General features: G+C 39.8%; 1 protein-coding gene across 2 annotated transcripts; it reads right to left on the bottom strand.

Annotated features, from left to right (window-relative positions):
* Positions 1 to 2,327: 2,327 nt before the first annotated feature.
* NUB1 (negative regulator of ubiquitin like proteins 1) lies at positions 2,328 to 18,477 on the bottom strand. Of its 2 annotated transcripts, none has more exons than XM_062568787.1 (16): positions 18,437 to 18,477; positions 17,662 to 17,840; positions 15,263 to 15,400; positions 15,012 to 15,173; positions 12,882 to 12,940; positions 12,252 to 12,322; positions 11,229 to 11,411; positions 9,701 to 9,789; positions 8,246 to 8,352; positions 7,168 to 7,354; positions 6,637 to 6,744; positions 6,292 to 6,444; positions 5,161 to 5,307; positions 4,792 to 4,887; positions 3,886 to 4,078; positions 2,328 to 3,017 (listed from the first exon to the last, which is right to left on the bottom strand). In XM_062568787.1, the coding sequence occupies exons 3-16, from the start codon at positions 15,377 to 15,379 to the stop codon at positions 2,854 to 2,856; spliced, it is 1,836 nt and encodes a 611-aa protein (XP_062424771.1). In that variant the 5' UTR covers positions 15,380 to 15,400; positions 17,662 to 17,840; positions 18,437 to 18,477; the 3' UTR covers positions 2,328 to 2,853. The 2 variants fall into 2 exon arrangements, with proteins under 2 accessions (XP_062424771.1, XP_062424770.1); XM_062568786.1 differs by lacking the exon at positions 18,437 to 18,477 and adding an exon at positions 18,287 to 18,370.
* Positions 18,478 to 19,089: the final 612 nt, after the last annotated feature.

Raw genomic sequence — 19,089 nt, 5'->3', positions numbered from 1 at the left:
GGCACTTGTAATGTCTATAACGGAACGGGCTGCCGGAGCCCTTTAGTCCGATACGAAGCCGTAGCAAGTCACCACTGCACTGGGTCTGTCATTGCTGCTGCACATGCACTCCCCTCTCCTGCTGCGCACCCTGCTAGCTCTTACAAGGCAGGTTTGTCTAGCCAGTTAGAAACGGCACTTTCATTATGTTAAATGCCTCCACTGAGAATCTTAATTTTAGAGCTCATTTGCACATAATAGCCTAATTTCCCCGAAACTCCTCAGTCCTCTTGTGGTAGGCCTATGAGAAATGTTTATGGGGTGGTAGCTCTCAGTTGCTAGGATGATGGTTTGACATGCAACTAGTTTTACTTATAATAGTTTGTTTATGAGGTTAATGCTAAGTAAGTAGGAGGTCTTCAACAGAACTGGATGGAGTTGTATAGATGGTTGGGCTCATACACTTCCTATAAAACTGCATACAGTATGTTTGAAAGGAGAGCAGTTCTGGCCTGCAGCAGCCGCACACAGCGAACAAATAGATGTGAGAGACAGCAATCTCATTAAGGGGGCATTAATGAGTCATTACAATTTCTGCTTGTTGCTGAACATATCACTGTCTTCAGCTATAAGTGTTCAAAATTAACTAACTAACAACTTTTAGCCAATGCCTTCTTGCCCTGCTGATCATTTAAAACTGCACGTAGTTACCTGGTGGCAGTGCTGATGGAATTACATCAGTGAAGAACAGCTTCTTTGACAAGCACTGTACGTTTTGACGCTAAGTTTAAGTAAGTTCCCCAAGGACAAACGTTCAGGTTTTTAAGCTGTCATTACCACTTTGCTCTGCAAATGACTTCAAAGAGGAGGAGATATACTGCTTGTACAGCCAGCTGCTGCCTTAGGTGCATGGCTGAAGGCTAGCATAATGCAACGGTAGGTTTGGGAACCCTTCTGCCCAAAGGAAAGAATAGATTCATGCTTTCCCACCTCTTTCTCACTAAAACTGCATGCATCTTAACTTTTAAACTCTAGTAAAGCCAAGACTATACAGAGAAATGAAAAAGGGAATAGTAAGTAAGTCCACTCTTCAGCATATACAGACTCGATTAGGAAACTCTATCCTCTATCTAGTCTTAAATTGACACCTGCTTTCAAGTGTTGGGTACTTACTACTTGAGCTAACTTCTGTGGGAACTGACTACACGTCCCTCATGGGACAGAGGCTGGATTTACTAAGATGGTTCCAAAACCCACAAAAAGTGTCTAAAGGAAAACACAGCAGCAGAGCTTGAGCCTTCTACTCAAGAGATATTACAGGTAAGTCATGCAAGGCAAATTAATGAAAAATGCTGCCTTAAAATTATCTTTTGTCCTGCATTTTGGTCCACGGTTCCTCAGTGCTCTTCTACAGACAAACAGAAGATGGAAGAGTTGCTGGAGCTGTTTTTTTCCCCCCTTAGAGGATGTAAGTGACCTTCATTTTTGTAGCACTTGTCTTGATGCACAAGTGTGGAAAAACGAGTAATTCCTTAACAGCATAATCAATGAACGTTGTCTGCTGCCATCAGTTAAGATGGCCAGGAAGAAACATCCACTACTGAAGCTTATTAAATGCATCAGTTGGAACAGAGTAATCAATTTGCAGGCCACAGTTGAAGCTGCTCCCGTCTTGCTTCCCTAACAAAAGGGCAAGCCCTTATTTCCCCCACTGATAAATTCTATGCAAGAACGGAACTGCCATCACATGGGTCATTTTCCAGTAGCTTCTGTTAGACCTGGCTGTAAGAAACAACCACTGCTATTTCCAGTGTTCCCCTGTTCCCACAAGCTCTAGCCATCTTCATGGAGTACGTGGGACATGAGCTCCCTCTACCGTCAGACTGAACATTTTTTAAAATAAACCATTTCTAACATAACTTAAGCAAAAGGGAACTTCAGTTCCCAAGAGCCTAAGGGGGAGGAGTGCTTTTGTAGCAGGAAGTTGGATGTTACAAAATGCACTAAAAAAAAAAAAAAAAAATAAATAAAAAAAAACCCCAACTCAACAAAACCACAAAAGCCAAAAGTCATTTTTCCACAATTCTGAAGTTGGGGACAACTGTTAATGTCTGAACCCAGCCTTGCTCAATAGCTCAGTAAGGAAGACTTTCTAGCCCCCACTGAACAGAACAGTTTAATCTCAGTCTTAAGTCTAGAACCTGCAGGAAGTAGAGAGCAGGCACTTGGGGAAACTGGTTTGCTAATTATGAATTAAAACTACCGTACAAACAGCTCACTGGAGTCTGACAGTACATGGCCATGTCCCTGCTTTCTGCTTTTTAAAAACAAAGCATGAAAGATCCTAATAAAAGCAGAAGCAGCACATAGTCATCTTTATTGGCTCTGTAAACACCTGCACGAAGTGACAAGCAAACACAGTATAAATCCATGCACAACGGATACATAAGTGACTGAGAAATCTTTCAGAAGAAAAGATAACCAGTTTGTAAGTTGATAGCTCTATATAGCTCATTAGCTACACTTCTGATTTACAAATATCTTTTAAAGCTGGTATTTTAAAATGGTGTAGAAATGCTTATTTACTTGTATACTAAGTGAATTAACTTATTTCACAGCAATAAAAATATAGTTGAGTTCTATTAAATTTTCTTCTGAAAATAAATGTTTCTATTCTTCTGCTATGACAATAAATTATGATGTATCACAAATGCAGGCTTTTAAGCAGATTTATAAATAAGCAGGAATTAAGTGATTTACCTGTAGTTTAACTGAATTCAAGGCATTTAGTAAAAGATAAGTTGAAGATGCATTTATAATCCAAACTCAATTTGCCAATGTAAATGCATATATCTGAAGCAGATGTAATAGGATTTAATGCTGTGGTACTTGTATATAGGATAAGTATTCATGAATGATCTGTTCCTCCTCCTCCAGTGTTAAATCCAGATAATCCTCTTCATGTTCAGGAATATCCTCTAGGATTTCATTGACTGCATCAGTCTCCATGTCTTCATCTGTTGGTGAACTAGAAGAACCTACCAGTAAAATGAAACAGCAGTTTATTCTGAAGGAAGTTTACACTTTCCCTCTTTCACCAGCACTACTGTTCTTCAAGAGCCAGATGCTGCAGGATGGCAAAAACTATTTAAAGCTGTAGGAAAGCCCTTAGTTGCATAACAGTGACTGGCAGTGACTTATCAGCTCTGGCAGATAACAAAAGAGAGAAAGTGCATTTCCCCCTTGTTAAATGGGGAGTAGAAGTTACAGTTCTTTCTTACAAGGAGCAAAAGGAAGAGCTATGCAGTCAGGTGAGCTGAGTTAACAGACGTTAGCAAGCCAAAATCATTATCATCAGTGGCAGGTTCCAGAAAGTGCGCTCGAGTGCTGGGAACTTACTGGTCTATGAAAGTGTACAGGAAGGGAAGCGTTTATTTGTTTTGAAACAGTTGGTGTAAAAGAGTACAGTTAGATGGGAGAAGGCAGAATTACTCGTGGACTGGAGGGCAATGTGTTCCTCACTACCGAAATGAAGATGCAGATACCCAGCGCTGTGTTCCAAGGCCATTGCTGGGTCAGCAGCATTTTCCTCTTGGCCCTTCCTAGCCTTCGCAGATTAGCCCTTTGGAATGCAGCCTGAGTGAACCTTGTGAAATTCGGGACTCCGTGTCTTACGCGCACCCCTACAGCTGGTACATACCTCTTACGGTTCTGTACGTGGTTGCTGCTGACTGCTCAGGGCTACAGCATATTTTCAGTAATGTTTTCCCAATCAGTGTTACCAATGAGAAGAGTAGTCTGGAGTTTACTCAAAGCAGTCTATCAATATTTAAGCAGCAATCACTTTACCATTACTTCTTTATTCCCCTTCCCTCTCCTCCATTTGTTGCATGCCGCAATTCTTACCTGCAGACTCTGTAGGTGAATCTTTCGATGAAGTTGACTCTTCTGATGGACTGGACTCTTCTGGAGACAGCAGCAATGAAGCAGGAAGAACTCCCCCATAATGAGCAAGGGTTTGGGAAGCCAAGTGGATGTTGCCTTTAAAGACTTTTAATGCTTGCTCTGCTGATTCATGGCTGAAACCCATGTACGTCAACTAGATGGGGGAGGGGAAAAATTTAGAGAAATCCAAGCTCATTCAGCGTCAGAGACTGACAGGAATCTGACTCTGCATCCAACAGTCATTCCCTTGCCCAGAGGAAAGTGCTGCATATGTCAGGAATTCCAGGACACTGACCCTGGTTTACTGGAATAGTTATCAACAGGGCAGCGACCTATTACAGGAACGGGGATGTTGCACAGAATGAAGAGTCTCTTGTTTAGCGTCAGACTTTTTCCAGAATATCAGGAGTGTGCACAGGCTACTTACTTTTTCTATGCAATGTCGTTTTCCTTCTTATTGACATTAATCATATAGCCACACTAACTAATGAGGAACTTTTCAGAGAGCCTAGAGAAAGAGTTATATGCCAACTCTTCCCTTTATACAGTGCAATACATGTAAGAACTTCAGTACTTTGCTGTCTTCCTTTCTTGGGTCACAGTATTAAAACCATATTTCCATTTGTATCACTGCATGGAGGTTGGCATAAAAGGCACTAAGTACACAACAAATTATATTCAAGCCTGAGCGATTTTTGGGATGTATGACTTAATGGTAAAGGACAGAAGTTAATGGAATCACGATACTTTGAGTGACGTGGGACAAAGAATATTTGTACAGTTTTACTTAAAGAAGATCCATTACATTTGAAGGCGTAATTCAGAAACAGGACTACTAATTCTCAGAAATCAAAAGGTCCAACTTACTTGATCAATGCTTTCCTGGGAAACCTGAAACTGGTCCATGGCCACAGGATCATCATCATCATTTTCCAACAACAACTCAGGATTGTCAAGAATAAACTAAAGCAATAAAGGAGAGAGGGATCAGGTGTCAGCAATACAGATTTAGTGATCCTCAATGCAGCTACTTACATAGCCCAATACTTGAAATAATCAAAACCTCAGCCAAACTAAGTGATAGCTGATTCATCAGCTCAGGGGTAAAAGTTCAGTCATTACAATTCAAAAGAAGTAGCTATGAACTAAGCAATACAGAAGACAGAAAATAATCACTTGAGCAATTCCCCAAACTAACTTTTCTGTAGAAAAACACCATTCCTAACAACCACTTACCTTAAGGGCTTGGTCCACATTTCCACGTGCTTGATGAAGAGCTATTTGTGCAGCTCTCTTTGAATAGCCCATGCTTTTCAGGGTATTTATGTCTTCCAGCCGCTGCCTTTTTTTAGCTCTCTCCTCCCTCTTTATTTGTGCCTTTTCCTGCAAGAACACAGTTGTTACAAAGCTAACTGTGCATGGGAATGCCTCAGCCTTCTCCCAGAAAACAGTGCATATGGAATTTCATTGATTTACTTATGAGAGCTTGAATCTTTTCAGGAAAAGGGATTTTTTTTCTTTTTTAATATAGATTGTGTTGTTAAGACACTCATCACTACATAAAGTTGTATTCCCACTAGCAAGCACTGGAGCCACACATCTGTTCTGGATTCTCTGCAGATCAGATTTTAGTCTATTACAGCTAGAAAAGGCCTTGTGTGGTAAGTGTTAAACTGGTTTGGCAGGCAGGCCTGTAGACAAGACTTGCCAAGGACATACATTCAGAACTGAGAATAGAGCCAAGGAGTTGTGTTCAGCCCTTCTCTCACCCACTTGGCTTTTCTATCTACATTTAATTGTTTCAAACCTAGAAGTATCACCTCACCTTACCAAATGTAACTTCAGGCTCTTCAGTTCAGATATGGACAACACTGTCAGCTTCCTTCACTTTAACACACAAAAGCCTTCTCCCCTCCTGGCTCTCCCCAGTCCAAAGCCATAATACAGTGTAGTTTGATGGCTATGCTAAAAAAAACCCCACCTTTATTGTGCAGTCTCTTGTCTTTCAGAGCAGCCCAGCCCAGGAACAACAGTTTTGGCTATGGTGTTATACTCCCATATGGAGAACAGCTGGGTAGTAAACAGTGGTGCAAACTCTTCCAATATGCCTCTGTGGTACAACCACAGGTCTTTGGCTCTCTCATCCCGTGCGTTTTGGGACACAGCTTTCCTTGTTGTGCTAAGTGTTGGTTTCATTCTTGCAGCAACAGATGTCAGTGTTAGTTACACTATCTGAGCCAAAGCAGGGTAGTGAAAGTCCTTAATTTAGCACCATATTGCACTAGTCATGCAAAATATGACCTTACAGGCAGTCAAACTAATATAACTTCACACTTTCACTGCACCATACCTCTCACTGCACCATACCTCTCTCCTGTTGGTAATAAGATTGGCAGCATGCTCCATGTTCCCATGGCATGCTCGCAGGGCGAGGCGTGCTTCCTGTTCGGAGAATCCCAGGAGTGACAGGCGATCAACTTTTTCAGGATCTATCGAGAGCTCTTCATACAAACAAGATGCCTGTATGTTCGAAGAACAAAATGATATGACTGATGCTGCTGCTAACATACAAATGAAAAGATTTCTCCCCATTTTCTGAGTAAGCAAAGAAGAGAAAGAAGATGCAAAACAAAGCCCAAACACATACTTCTGAATATGCTAATTCCTAATATGAAATACTTTTCATACAAGTTTTGTCTAGCAGCTTCTTACCTTCTGAATATACTCAGCAGCCTCCTTTTCTCTGCCACTGTGATAGTGTCCTATCCCCTGAAGGAGGTAAAGCCTTAGAAATAAGACCTTCTCACGACCATAGCTTCCCTAAAGATTTGTTTAAACAAGGCAGGGAGGAAAAGATATGACAGAACATCAATTCATTATCAATAGAACACACATATACTTAAAAAGAAAACAAAAAACTAGTCACAAGTATGTTATATGTTACAGTTAGTATGCAGATAGTATCATGTCTAAAGCAATGATGTCTTCATATAAATGCACATTTACCATAACTTTGTTGTCAGGTCCAGTGTTCTCACTATGCTGACAAATACAAAGCTGGATTACAGGCTAAGAAGGTGTAAGAAAGTTTAAAACTTTCACAAGAGAGTCTTGTAACGCTCGAACAATGACTGAATACTGGAGGCGGGTTGGGGAAGGACAAGGGGGAAGAAAAACAAAACAAAAACCCCAAAACACACCCACCCACCCAAATCCACCATAATTAAAGGAAACCCAGCATACTTTGATATCAATGAGTCTTTCATGGTTTTCCCCATAGCACCTCTTGAAGCAACTGTGGGCTGTGGACAGCTTTTTCTCTGCATCATCCAGACAGTCCAGCTGTTCCAGGCGGAAGTAGCACCACACTATATCCAGCTGCAACACTGCATAGTTATCAACTGTGTTCAGTAGATCTGTGCTGCACTCACTGGAGGAGAAAAAAGAAACCAAAACCCAATCAAGTATCTGCATTTTTTTTTCTTACTTTTTTACAGTGGTTTACATGGATGAAACAATGTGTTTGAATTACTACATTCACATACTTGAGAAAGCATACGCTTCACATTTATTTTAGCAAACTGATGCCATTGAAACTTAAAAAAAACCCCACTGACCTCCCACTGTATTCACTAGTACACTGGACACAATTGATATTACATCTCAAAAGAATTACAGTAGTCACAATTCATTTTGTTGCTATGTAAAACAGCCTCTCTTTAAAAGGATGATGGATTTACAAGCCCATGCAACCTTTGAAAGGACAGAGATCTGTTGTCTTCCTCAGTGCATGTGAACATGCTGGGTTCTGTGCCAGTCTCCCCGTTATGCACACAGATGAGACACAGGCAGGGACAAGATTACTTTTGGATACGTCAGAAGGGCAACTTAGGGCTTTGACTACAGACAGCAAAGTAGTTTACCTGCAGAAACCGATAAGGCTACTGACCTCAGGTATCCCCTTCATCTTTTGCAAGAAAGTATCACTTCCAGAGGAACGGTCACAAAAGAGGATCTGAATCTGTCCCTCAGCTACTGCAATTCATAGCCTTGTACACAAATCTTCACCAGTTTCAGTTTACATTAGTAAGACAGACTGTAAATTGCCAGAGGGCAGTATGTGCTTCAGCTGTTCCATATAAAACCGCCCGCCACAGAGCCAGAGCCTTTCTGTCTGCTGTTTTCCATCTATAGAGAGGGTATGGAGTAACCTTGGGCAAACCAAGCACTGGTTTACATGCACAACAGAGCTAAACCTGTTCCTACAGTTTGCTGACAATATAGAAAAGCCAGGTGTACAAGGGATCAAAAAAGTTCTTACCAGAAGTGTTTATCAGCATCCAGCAAATATGGCAGTGCTATTTCATATTCTTTTTTCTTCATTAACGCTCTGCCCTTTTCATGATAACCCATTGCCAGCACAAGTGCCTAGAAAGACAGATTAAGACTTTTCTGCGCTTCTCCCCCCGCCATCCAACTTATTTTCATAATTAAAAATAAATATTTAGGTAATCTATTATAGCTTTTGTTCTCCTCAGGGAAAAAAAAAATAGTTCTGTAAGAATATTTCACATTTGCTTCATATTTTTCTCCCATCTGCTAATGTAATATATTATCTAATTAAAAACAATGAATGGTACTGACACACAAAACCTTTTATCAAATTTATTTTTAGAATGCAACCCTAGACAGATTTTCAATAATGAGCAATAAAAAGCTAAGCATTTTTCTAGTTATTTCTAACAATATCAAATTTGTTTTGCTTTGTTATTACAATTATCTCGTAAAATTTAACGACCAACTTCCTGCAGAAGTTGCTTAGAACTGAAAATTAAATCTTCAATGTGGCAGGAAATGCCATAGTTCCTGCAGAATGACAAATGGCTATGCAAATAATACTTCTTTACAGAAACAGCCTGCGATATTTTTCCTCACCTATGTTCAATGCAGATGAAAGCTTGTGAACTTAAACATTTGACACTAACTCTTAGGGTGAGCTACTACTTTCAGCACTTCATCACAACAGCATGAACTGTTCTAACAGACAGGTACTTTTTCCCTCATCATCCAGGAACTCCAAAACAAAATATGCCTCAAAGGGGTTAGGAGCAACAGTTACCACATCCTGTTGGAGCATGCTCATTTCTTCTCTAGTTATTTTGGTTACCAGGTGTAATTAAGTGTTTCTATAGGTTTTTACTTATCTTTAGAAAATCTAGCATCTTAGAAATGCTGTCAGTCAAGCCAACAGCAGTTAAGTTGCTCCTACTGTAACTTCAATGCATGGACCCAGCCAGAGACATTTTCAGTTAAGAATATGGAACTTTCTTGAACAGTAAACAAGTTTAAATCTGAGAGGGGTCAGAAAACCTCAAAACTATTTTTAAACAGTCTGATTTTAAGAAATTCGTTAAGTTTCCAACTGAAAATGGCCAAGGCTTAACAAAGAAGTTACTGTATACAGTAATTTCTAGATGCCTTAGAACCAAATAAAGTATTACTTGTATACAAAGTTAATGCTCATCTTAAAATACAAAACTAAGATACTGACCACACTGAGGTCTGTAAAAGATGTCACAGAAATCAGAGGTGCTATCTTTAGATGACTAAAGTGTAGAGTTTCACTTAAATCTGAAGACTATTTCTGTTAATCTAACATCCCCTGGCCCCTGTAATACAGCTCAAAACAATTTGTATTTAATCCCATATTTAAAATGCTTCATAATTCAAGCTTTAAAAAGTCATTATATCATCATCATAAAATACTTTTACCTACCTTTTTAGCTTGAGGAGGAATCTTGATTGACCTTCCAGTCTGATTAGCTATGTCTAGATAAGGAGTATTGTCTGAATCTAGGTAGTCCTCTGAAACACAAGAAGAAACAGTCCAAGTTCTAAGAGTTACGTTTAACAGAGTAAGATTGTTGTCATAAGATTATGCCAGTAAGTACATGATTAAATAATAAAAATAAAATCAGAATTATATATAAAGACTGAATAGACCTACCCATGATGGCCTCAATCACACAAACAGGAGCAACTTTTGGAAAGCTCACTACAGGAAAAGGCCCTCTTTGTCCAGAAATTTAGACCCAAACTAAGAAGATACATGAGACGTAAAGAATTTTTGTGGAAGACAGAACAGCTGCATTTTACATGAGAAAACATTTGAAATTATCAAATAAAGCATACAGAATACAAAAAAAAAAAAAAAAAAAAGAAAAAACTAAGCACAGTTGATAAAACAAATATATATATATATATATATATATACCTCAGTATTTTCCTTTCCCCACATCTTTCTTTAATGTTTACTACTAAACTATGAATATTTTTTTATTTTCACTTGATTTAAAAGATGTTCTTCCTATAAGCAAAAGACATTCAAGAAAATGTTTGAGATTAAAACCTTCTGCCCTACAATTTCCTTCAGCTGAAACAAGAAGGCTGTTAAATCCTTCCCACATTTCATAGTTTCATATAGCTCCTTGAGCCTGTCAGGCCATTATGAATGCCACTCCATACTCTCACATTGCATTATACCTGACAATCTGTGGTAAATACGTTTAAAAGGCTCTATATAGGATTCAAGGACTGGAGTCCAAGTTAGCCCTTAAATATTGATTTATATAATCATATATTATATTATGATTATATAATATAATCAATAATAATCAATAAAAGGAGATGCTTCTTCTCTTTTTTTTTAATCTGCTTTTATAGCATGAAATAAGCTGTCATTGACCATTAAAAGAAACTTTGCTCATATATTTTTGTATTTGGTAGGAATTCATATACATAGTCAGTTCCACAGGTTCTTGTTTGTGTTTTTTTGGAACAATAAAATAGAGAAGTGATTTAAACTCACCAACTTCCAATGCAATCTACAGATACAGTTAATCCCATTCTGTACAGTTATTACTGTTAAATCACTATATCCCTTTAATGTAATCCACAGTTGTCAATCAGCATCAAATGCAATGATAATAGAATGGCCACAATATAGATCAAAATGACAAGTGAACTGTTTTGCACAACAAAACCATGGTTACATAAAGTCATATCTGAGATAAACTGCAAAAAAGTGTGTAACAGCTTATAATATCAAATTTGACATTGTTTAGGTCTACAGTAAATCTAAAGTAGTTCAGAGCTGTCAGTCTCCTGTCAAGTGTCAATTAAATAATAGTTCATATTATGTCCTTCTCAAAGTGCCATGTTTTCTAAAATTCCAGTTGTATTATAAAAAAACAAAACAAAAACAAACCACTCTCCCCATCAAAACAAACAAACCCTCCTCTTACCTCTCTCTGCTAGAATTTCCAAACCCTTCTTAGTTCTTTGCATCTTGTCACTTATTTCTTTTTCTTTCTGACGCTGCAGCTCGTCTTCCTGAACTTTTCTTTTAGTTTCTTCGTCACTCTGTTCCAGTTGTAGTACCATGACTTTTGCATTGTGCATTACACCTTGGTCTTCCAAGGTTCTTCCTGCAGAAGAGTATGATGAAAATAATCTAAATACTGTATTTATGAACATAGAATATTTTATGTTGTACTGCCGTTGGAGAAAACAAACAAACAAAAAGCCAAAAAAAAAAAAAAAACCTAAACAAACCCCAGCATTACTCACACTCTACTGTCATAACACTGAAAAAAAACATAGTAATTAACAGGACTCCAGAACTAGATCAAATTTCTAAATGCTTGATATATTTGCTTGCTAGCTTTTTTTCAAAAAATCCAGGAAATATCACTGATTAAAGTATCTTCACAGAAAAAGGAGGAGGAGGGATTGAAGAACATGACCAGGATCACACACCAGGACAGTAACAGGACAGAAGAATGAGGAATTGAATCCGATTTCACAGTATCAAGTTTATGGCTCTAACTACTTCTGACTTTTTACATGGAAGCTAAATGACAGATGCTCAGAATATCAATAAAAAGAAAGCAGTTATCATCAGTTCCTTTGATGTGTCTTACAAGTTGAACACATGTATCACACTACATAAAAGTTTTTGAATATGCTGTTGTACAATGGGGGTTATTGCCAAAGTTAGAGTTTAAGCACACATTTTGGGGTGTTGCAACACTTGAAAAATGGATTTTCAATATTTGTAAATGAATTCCCATAACAACCCCAGTTCTTTCTGAGGTTTTTGACCACTAAAATTTCTTAGATTTTTTTTAGAACAGAACCTGACCAATGAGACTGTTATTCCGTGGGGACTGCTGGAATGAAGAAAACTGCAAGAAACTTCACTTGCAAGAAACAATAAACTAAAAAAAAAAATCAATCTACAAATCTATTCAACTAGAGATACATACCCAGGTCAAGCTGCTTCTTATTTATGATTATTTTGATAGTATTTTCCTTCAATGCATGTTCCTGTGCTATCCTATGAAACAAATAATTTTATTTCATTAATATACAGAACATATGTGTTAGAATAGTAATAAAATTACATATGCTCATAACTGGCTTAAAATCTTTTGCTATAAGGCTACCTGAAGTAAGATCATATTACGGGAAAATCTGCTATTATATACAGGGAGAAGATGAGATATAGAAAGTAGAAAAGCAAAACAGGCAAGAAAGAATCTAATTTTATCGTTAAAAGAACACAAAAAGGAGGGCAGTGGATGTTCACTGTTCAAAAGACCTGCCTAGTTACAGATTTAGAATGGTGATTGCTAGTGACTTTTCAAGAATTTGTTGGTTATCTACAGAGAATTCTCTTCTCGGTTCTCATTTTCTGTTCTCTATTTGTAAACCCGCAGCTTCTTACAGCAAAATGAATCACATAGGAAAATGAACATAAACAAAAATACTCTATTTAGATATGCAGAATGCTATGAAAAAGCTTAAAATCCAACAAATAGTACTAAAAAAAAAAAAAAAAAAACTGTGTGACAGAATTATTTCTTGAGAAAAGAACCAAGAGTGATTATACTTACTGTGATCTGAGTTCTTTGCCCGTGATAAACAGGTTAGTTTCCAGTGGAATTTTTCTGCTCTGTTGTAAATACATTAGGAGGGAAAAGAAGAGGGAAAAAAAAGAACAAGTATGATGTCAAAATACTTTATACACTTTCTTAACTAACTGTTTTACAGCTATAATTTCTTTTTTCAAATAATAATCATGTTAACAAGGTCATGGTTGGGTATACACACTAGTGATCCGAAGGTAAGGAGTTTTGTATTTGCTAAAATGAGTGCTAAAAATAAGCATTATAGCAGAAGGTTCAGAATTAGATAAATTCACATTCAAATCCAAATAATTTAAACTGAGCAATTTAATTATGCACTTGCAATCTTAACTCTCCTTTTTAATTATGCCATTCACCTGTGACTGTCTAAGTTATGATTAATTCCTATTAGTATCTCTGGTCCCAGATTAGAGAAACCTAAATTTTAAATGAGTTTTAGAACATTTAATTCCCCAATGCACAGCAGCACTGTAAAGAGGAATTACAAAATTATTTGTTTAAGTGCATGTCAATCACTTAACACCCTCAACCCTGTAGCCCATCACATTCTCTGCTAACTATTTCCCCTCTGCAGAAGAAAGAACAATAATTATGATCAAGTGTTTTCTTCTTGCAAGTATTTATTTAAAAAAATCCTAAGCTCTAAGCTCTAGCATCTAAGCACTTCTTTAGCAGAAGAAAATGCTGCCCTTTTCCAAAGTGATCTTTGCTGACAAAGAGACTCCAGTTTCTAAGTGCCCTTAACTAGAAGCAGCACACTTCACTATTATCAGAGTAGATGAAGCCATGTTGATCTCATGGAAGACACTGTTTCTGCACAACAGGGAGATCAAAACTAAGACGTGACTGCAGATGCTGGTTGTACTTGCTGGAGACTGTTCTTAAGGGGAAATATTCCCAATTAAGAGGCTTTGTTTGTAGTAGTGAAAAAAAGACCAAGGGTCCTTCTCTGCCCTGTGACCGACTTGCACGGCATAGCTGACATCCATATGGGTGAATCCTCCTAACTGTCAAAGCAGGGTGGCTGCATCCAAACTGCTGATTGAGAACAGTCTGCAGCCTTTGTCCACCCGCAGCCCGTGCCCAGATGTTGCCTGGCAGAGTATCCAGTGCCTTGGGCTGAACTGCATCAGAGCCAATGCCAGCTATTTATTGATGTGGGTAACCACACAACAACATCCAGCCTGCATCCCACTGGTGTTTACTTTACCAGTGCAGATGCGGCCGCAGAATGCAATATGGTGACTTACACAACACTAATTTGATTAGATCCACATAATCATTCCGGCATATTTTGCACATGAAACTAGGGTTTAAATCCTAGCTTTAAAAAGACAAGACTCAATTCAGTTTAGCTATGTCAAGCTTTAGGAGTCTGGCTTATAATAGGATAGATAAGTACCATTACCATAGTAAAATTCTCCCTCTCTGTTCCAATTTCAAAGACTGGTCATACTTATTTTAAAATATCTTTAGTTAGCTGCCTAGGCTGGAATAGTTAAATGAGGATAATGTAACCACTGTAAGAACACTGCCACGTGGCATGGTTAAAAGCTAAAGGAGTTCTTCTCAACATTAGCAGCTATGCCTCACCTAAGATGACATTGAGCTCAAGCTACCTGTAGCACTTTAAGTTTTACTATTTTTTACAGTTAAAGGCTGTCATTTTAATAAAAAACATGGTAATAATAAGATATTCATATCCCAATTCAACTTTAGATAGTTTACAGCTGAAAAAAATGCATATGTTCTTTACTCGTAATGTGAATGACTAAATCCAAAGGAATCAAACTGAACTAGACACACCCTTACATTTACTTTACTTTTCTTAATTCAAAAAGATAATTTCTCATTAAATGCTAAAGGGAAAACATTTACTGCCTCACAACATTATATTCTTGCCATGATATTCCCACATATCTGGGAAACTCTTCAAAATGTGAGTAACAGTCTGCCTCCCCTGGCCCCACATATCTGTCACTCAAAACACATCATAAAGTTGGGGAAGTGAAAACATCTGCATGACATATAATTACTGTGATGGCCTTTGAATTCTAGTTGAGCTACGTATCCAAACTTTTCTGCAACACCACTTACTTTTCTACGTGGCAGATACACATCAAGTCTTGCAATCCCAGTCACCTTAAAATTTTCATTTCCTGTTCCACGCTCAATTGCTTTGCATCGTATTTCTTCAAGCATGCTCTCTGCATCATTCTCATTGATATTCAGCTTGGATGCATATTTTTGTACAAGCTCCTAAGAAAACAACATAAGAAGAAGTTGGGAAAATTCACAAGTAGTATGACATAGAAGACACATATGATGAATTCAGAGAGAATATTTACCTTCATTTCTTCACCAGCTTCTTTCTTTTCATTTGTATATGGTGCTTTCCACAGCTGAATTTTGTCTTCTCTCAAGCAACTTGTCAGTTTTGCTATTAAATACTTCTTTTGTGCCATTCTTTCAATATAAAAATACAACTGAAAGAGGAAAAGAAAAAAAAGAATCAATCTTTTATATAGTTTTCCTGTACTAAGATAGCCTTGACTCAGTAGAAAGGTACAACACATATTATATATATAAAAATAAAAAAAGAAATTAAGTATAATAAAATGCATTTTGTGTGTTTTGGTGGGGCGGAGAGGAATCTGAGACCCAGATTAGCATCAAAAATTAAGACTGAGGCTGAAAGTAAATGCCTGTGATGAATAGGGATAATGCAGGAGTCCACCTCTCTGCACCTTCCCTTTTCAAGGGAAATTAAGTTCCTTCTCAACTTCTCATGCGAGACAGAATTGTAGAAGGTGCCATTTCACCCCTGAACAACAAAATCCAAAATACAAGCCTCCTGACCTTCCCTGGACAAAGCAGCTAAACCCAACCCTCCTCTAACATGTGGTCTTGCTGTCCCTCTGCCTTCTTGCTCTCACTTCCCTGCTTTAACAACCTAATGGGTGGCTTAACATGGGCAATTACCCTCCCAGAATGGCAAACAGGTGTCAGGAGGGAGCACTCCAGAACCACAAGCTCCAACATGAGAAGTTTGTAAGGTAAAGATTTCAGCTCTCCAGCAAAGTGAGATCAGCTAAAGTGAAGAGCTAGCAAGTAAAGAAAGATTCACACCCTCCCTTCCCAATCTCAGTTATTTGTCAAGCAGAGAAGTGTAGTAGTATCATGAAAGGGTATTTGAATAATTTTGGTATCACAGGGATGAAGCAGCAGCATGTTAGCTTTCATAATCCAAAAGACACACTTTGACTCCTAGTGTAAGGCTAGAAAAGACACACAAAGCACAAGCAACACAGAACGCAGAGGCTGGGATTAGAGATGAAGCACACCATAAATCTGCACCAAGCGCTGAAGTACGTATCACTGAGGAGAAGATGACAGTGAGCTGAACAAAGCAGTTCTCTGGCTCACAGTAGAGGGATTAGTCTAAAATCATCACTATGGGTTATTCTCATTCAGCTCAGAGCAAGTGGTAAGCTCTGTGAGTGAATCATCATTCCCCTGAATCCAAAGAAGAAACAGGGAAGGCAAGGAGAGGGCAAGAAAAAAAGAGGACAAAATCATCTCAAAGAATTAAAACAAAGAAAATCCAAGCGCACGTTTAAGCATGAGGGACTTCTGGCTATCGGACACTGTGAATCATATAGAAGAAGATATCCTTTAATTTATACAGAAAAGCATTTTAAATGCTGTTAGATTATATAAATAATCTACTAAGATTGGCATTGAAAGCAGATTAATTACTTTCACTTTTCCCTGAGAGTAGTTTCATTTTCTCATGCTCACTTATTAGCAGCTCTCAGGAAAATGATGACAGAAGGGTAGAATCAGAAACTGTATTGTTCATTTTTACAATTCAAAAGACTGCTCATTACTGAGAAACCCACAATTTGAGAGCAAAAAACTGTTGACAAAAATCAAGTGGCTGGTAAATTTGTTGATCCATCTCAAACTCCAGGTTTATGAGAGCTGCAAAAAATCTTTGAAAGCTACAAGGATAATATTCTCTCCTAAAAAAGCTAGGAGGGTTAAATCCACAAATAGATGGCTTAACAATTCTTCATGTTTATTTCCTAGAATTGGCAAAGCGTCTGTCCAAACTAGGTGAGACAAGAAGATATTCTTTTTCCAGCTGGAATGATGTTACTAATAATTATTTTAAGGCCAAGGCAAAACATGGTATTTACAAGCAGAAAAGGAACAAATACTGAGATCTGATTTTTCAAAGACCTTGTTAGTTATTAATAGCAGTTTCCCTCTTTTCTCTTCCAAAACATGCCAGATAATTTTCATGAACAACTCTTTATCAATGTATTCCTATTTCCTAACTCTTAGGATGAGTTAAAGAACCATTTTATGGTCATAATTCTACTTAACATTAACTTGAGAAACAAGAAAGAATGCAGGGCTTTGCTGCATCCAGGTAAAGTCCAAAATTGCTGCATATGCTTAAGGCATTTAGAAACTGGTCATTCATCTTTTCATCAGTATGCTACTTCACAGTTTTCTTGTCTATTTTAATAGTGTAGCAGGAAATAACAAATACTTGTTTAACAAAACTAAAGTGCCTCTAATTAAACGCATTCTAGAATTTTAACTTTCAACCCTTTACTAAAAAAGAGGTTTTGCTCCCATAAACACAAAAACTATCATTTTAAGCGTAAATTTTAAATTTACTGTTTTATCATAAATAAGTTACAGGAGAATCCTTAACAAAACATTTACGACTTACTTCTCAACCAGCCACCACCACCACTGTTCCTGAAGTAATTTCACTTTCTGTACCGACGCAAAGGGACTTTCTCCAACGTATTTTGACTGGACAATCAGGCGTACTTCCCACAGGCGATTTTGAATGCAACAGCGGATTTTTATAACTAAAGTGTCGCCATCTGAAGCCAGCTGCTTTTTCTAATGTGACATAAAAGGAAACAAATGAAGAAGAAGGTTCAAACTCTGAGTTTTTGAGGGAGGAAACGGCGATTCTCAGAGACAGTTTACTGAGCAAAATAATTTTCTGGAAGACAACGAGGAAAGCTCGCACAGACCCCTCTGCGCCTCGAGGGAGGCTACAGGGCCCGGAGGCCGCACGGCTGGAGCCCAAAGCGCTATCCCACGCCACAGCGCTCGCCAGGAGCCCCGTGACAGGCCGGAAAGGCGAACGCCGGGGCCCGCCGCACGATGCCCGGCCCCGGCCCCGGGGGCGCCGGCGAGGCGGTAACGGACACGCTGCGCAGCCCCCGGCGCTTCGAGGTATCCCCCTCCCACGCAGAGGGGGGCTGAAGCAGCCGGCGGCGAGGCCGCGGCCGCCTCGGGGGGGGGGGGGGGGGCGGTCGCCACCATTTTGCCGGTCCTACCTGAGCAGCGGCGCGTGTGTGCGGGGGGGAGGGGGGGGGAAGGGCGCGGCGGCGACCCCGACCCCTCGGTGTCCCGGCAGCAGGGGCGGGGGGCGGGATCGGGATCAGGCCCCGCCCCCGCGGCGGTGTCGCACGCGCGCGCGCACCTACCTGCGCACCCGCTCGCTCGGGGTGGGGTCGGGGAGGCCTTGGGGGCGGGGCCTGGCCTGGCCTGGCTGCTCCGCCGAGGCTGTTATGGGGGGGGGGGGGGGGGGGGAAACGAGCTCCTACGGAAGCCCAGGAGGGGAGGGTGCCCGACGTCGGGCAGGTCACGTGCTGAAGCCTGGGGGTCTGCCGCCATCTTAGCACCTTGCCCTCACATGGCGGCGCCGCTGGTGGCGCCGTCGCGCTGTTGTGCCCCAGCTTTGCCTGGCCTAGTTGTCACTCTGGGAGGTGAGGGCGGGGGAAAGGGGGGGGGGCGGTCTCCATGCGAGCCTCCCTTCTGGAGAAATGAGGGGCTGGAGGAGGCCGAGGCTGCTGGTGGGCAGCCTCCCTTGCTGTGGTCCCTCTGCCAGTGAGGTGAAAGGGGCGGAAGTCCCTGTCAGGGCTGTGAGGGGCTTTTCTCAGAGGCCGAGGTGCAGGGGGCGTGCCAGGGAAAGCCAAGCAGCGTTTTATAAGTATTTCCTGAGGGCAGCTATGGTCAGGGTAAGCTTCCTCTGTGGGCTGGTGTTTCTCGGCAGTGACTGGCTGAACCTGCTTCTTGTGGGGATGTTAAAAACGAGCGTGGTTTGGAGACTAGAAGAACAGTGGCAAAACAAGTCATG

The sequence above is a fragment of the Rhea pennata genome, chromosome 2, assembly GCF_028389875.1.
Source record: "Rhea pennata isolate bPtePen1 chromosome 2, bPtePen1.pri, whole genome shotgun sequence".
NCBI lineage: Eukaryota > Metazoa > Chordata > Aves > Rheiformes > Rheidae > Rhea > Rhea pennata.
Note: the sequence above shows the minus strand (reverse complement) of the source record. Positions and strands in the feature narration are given on the sequence as shown.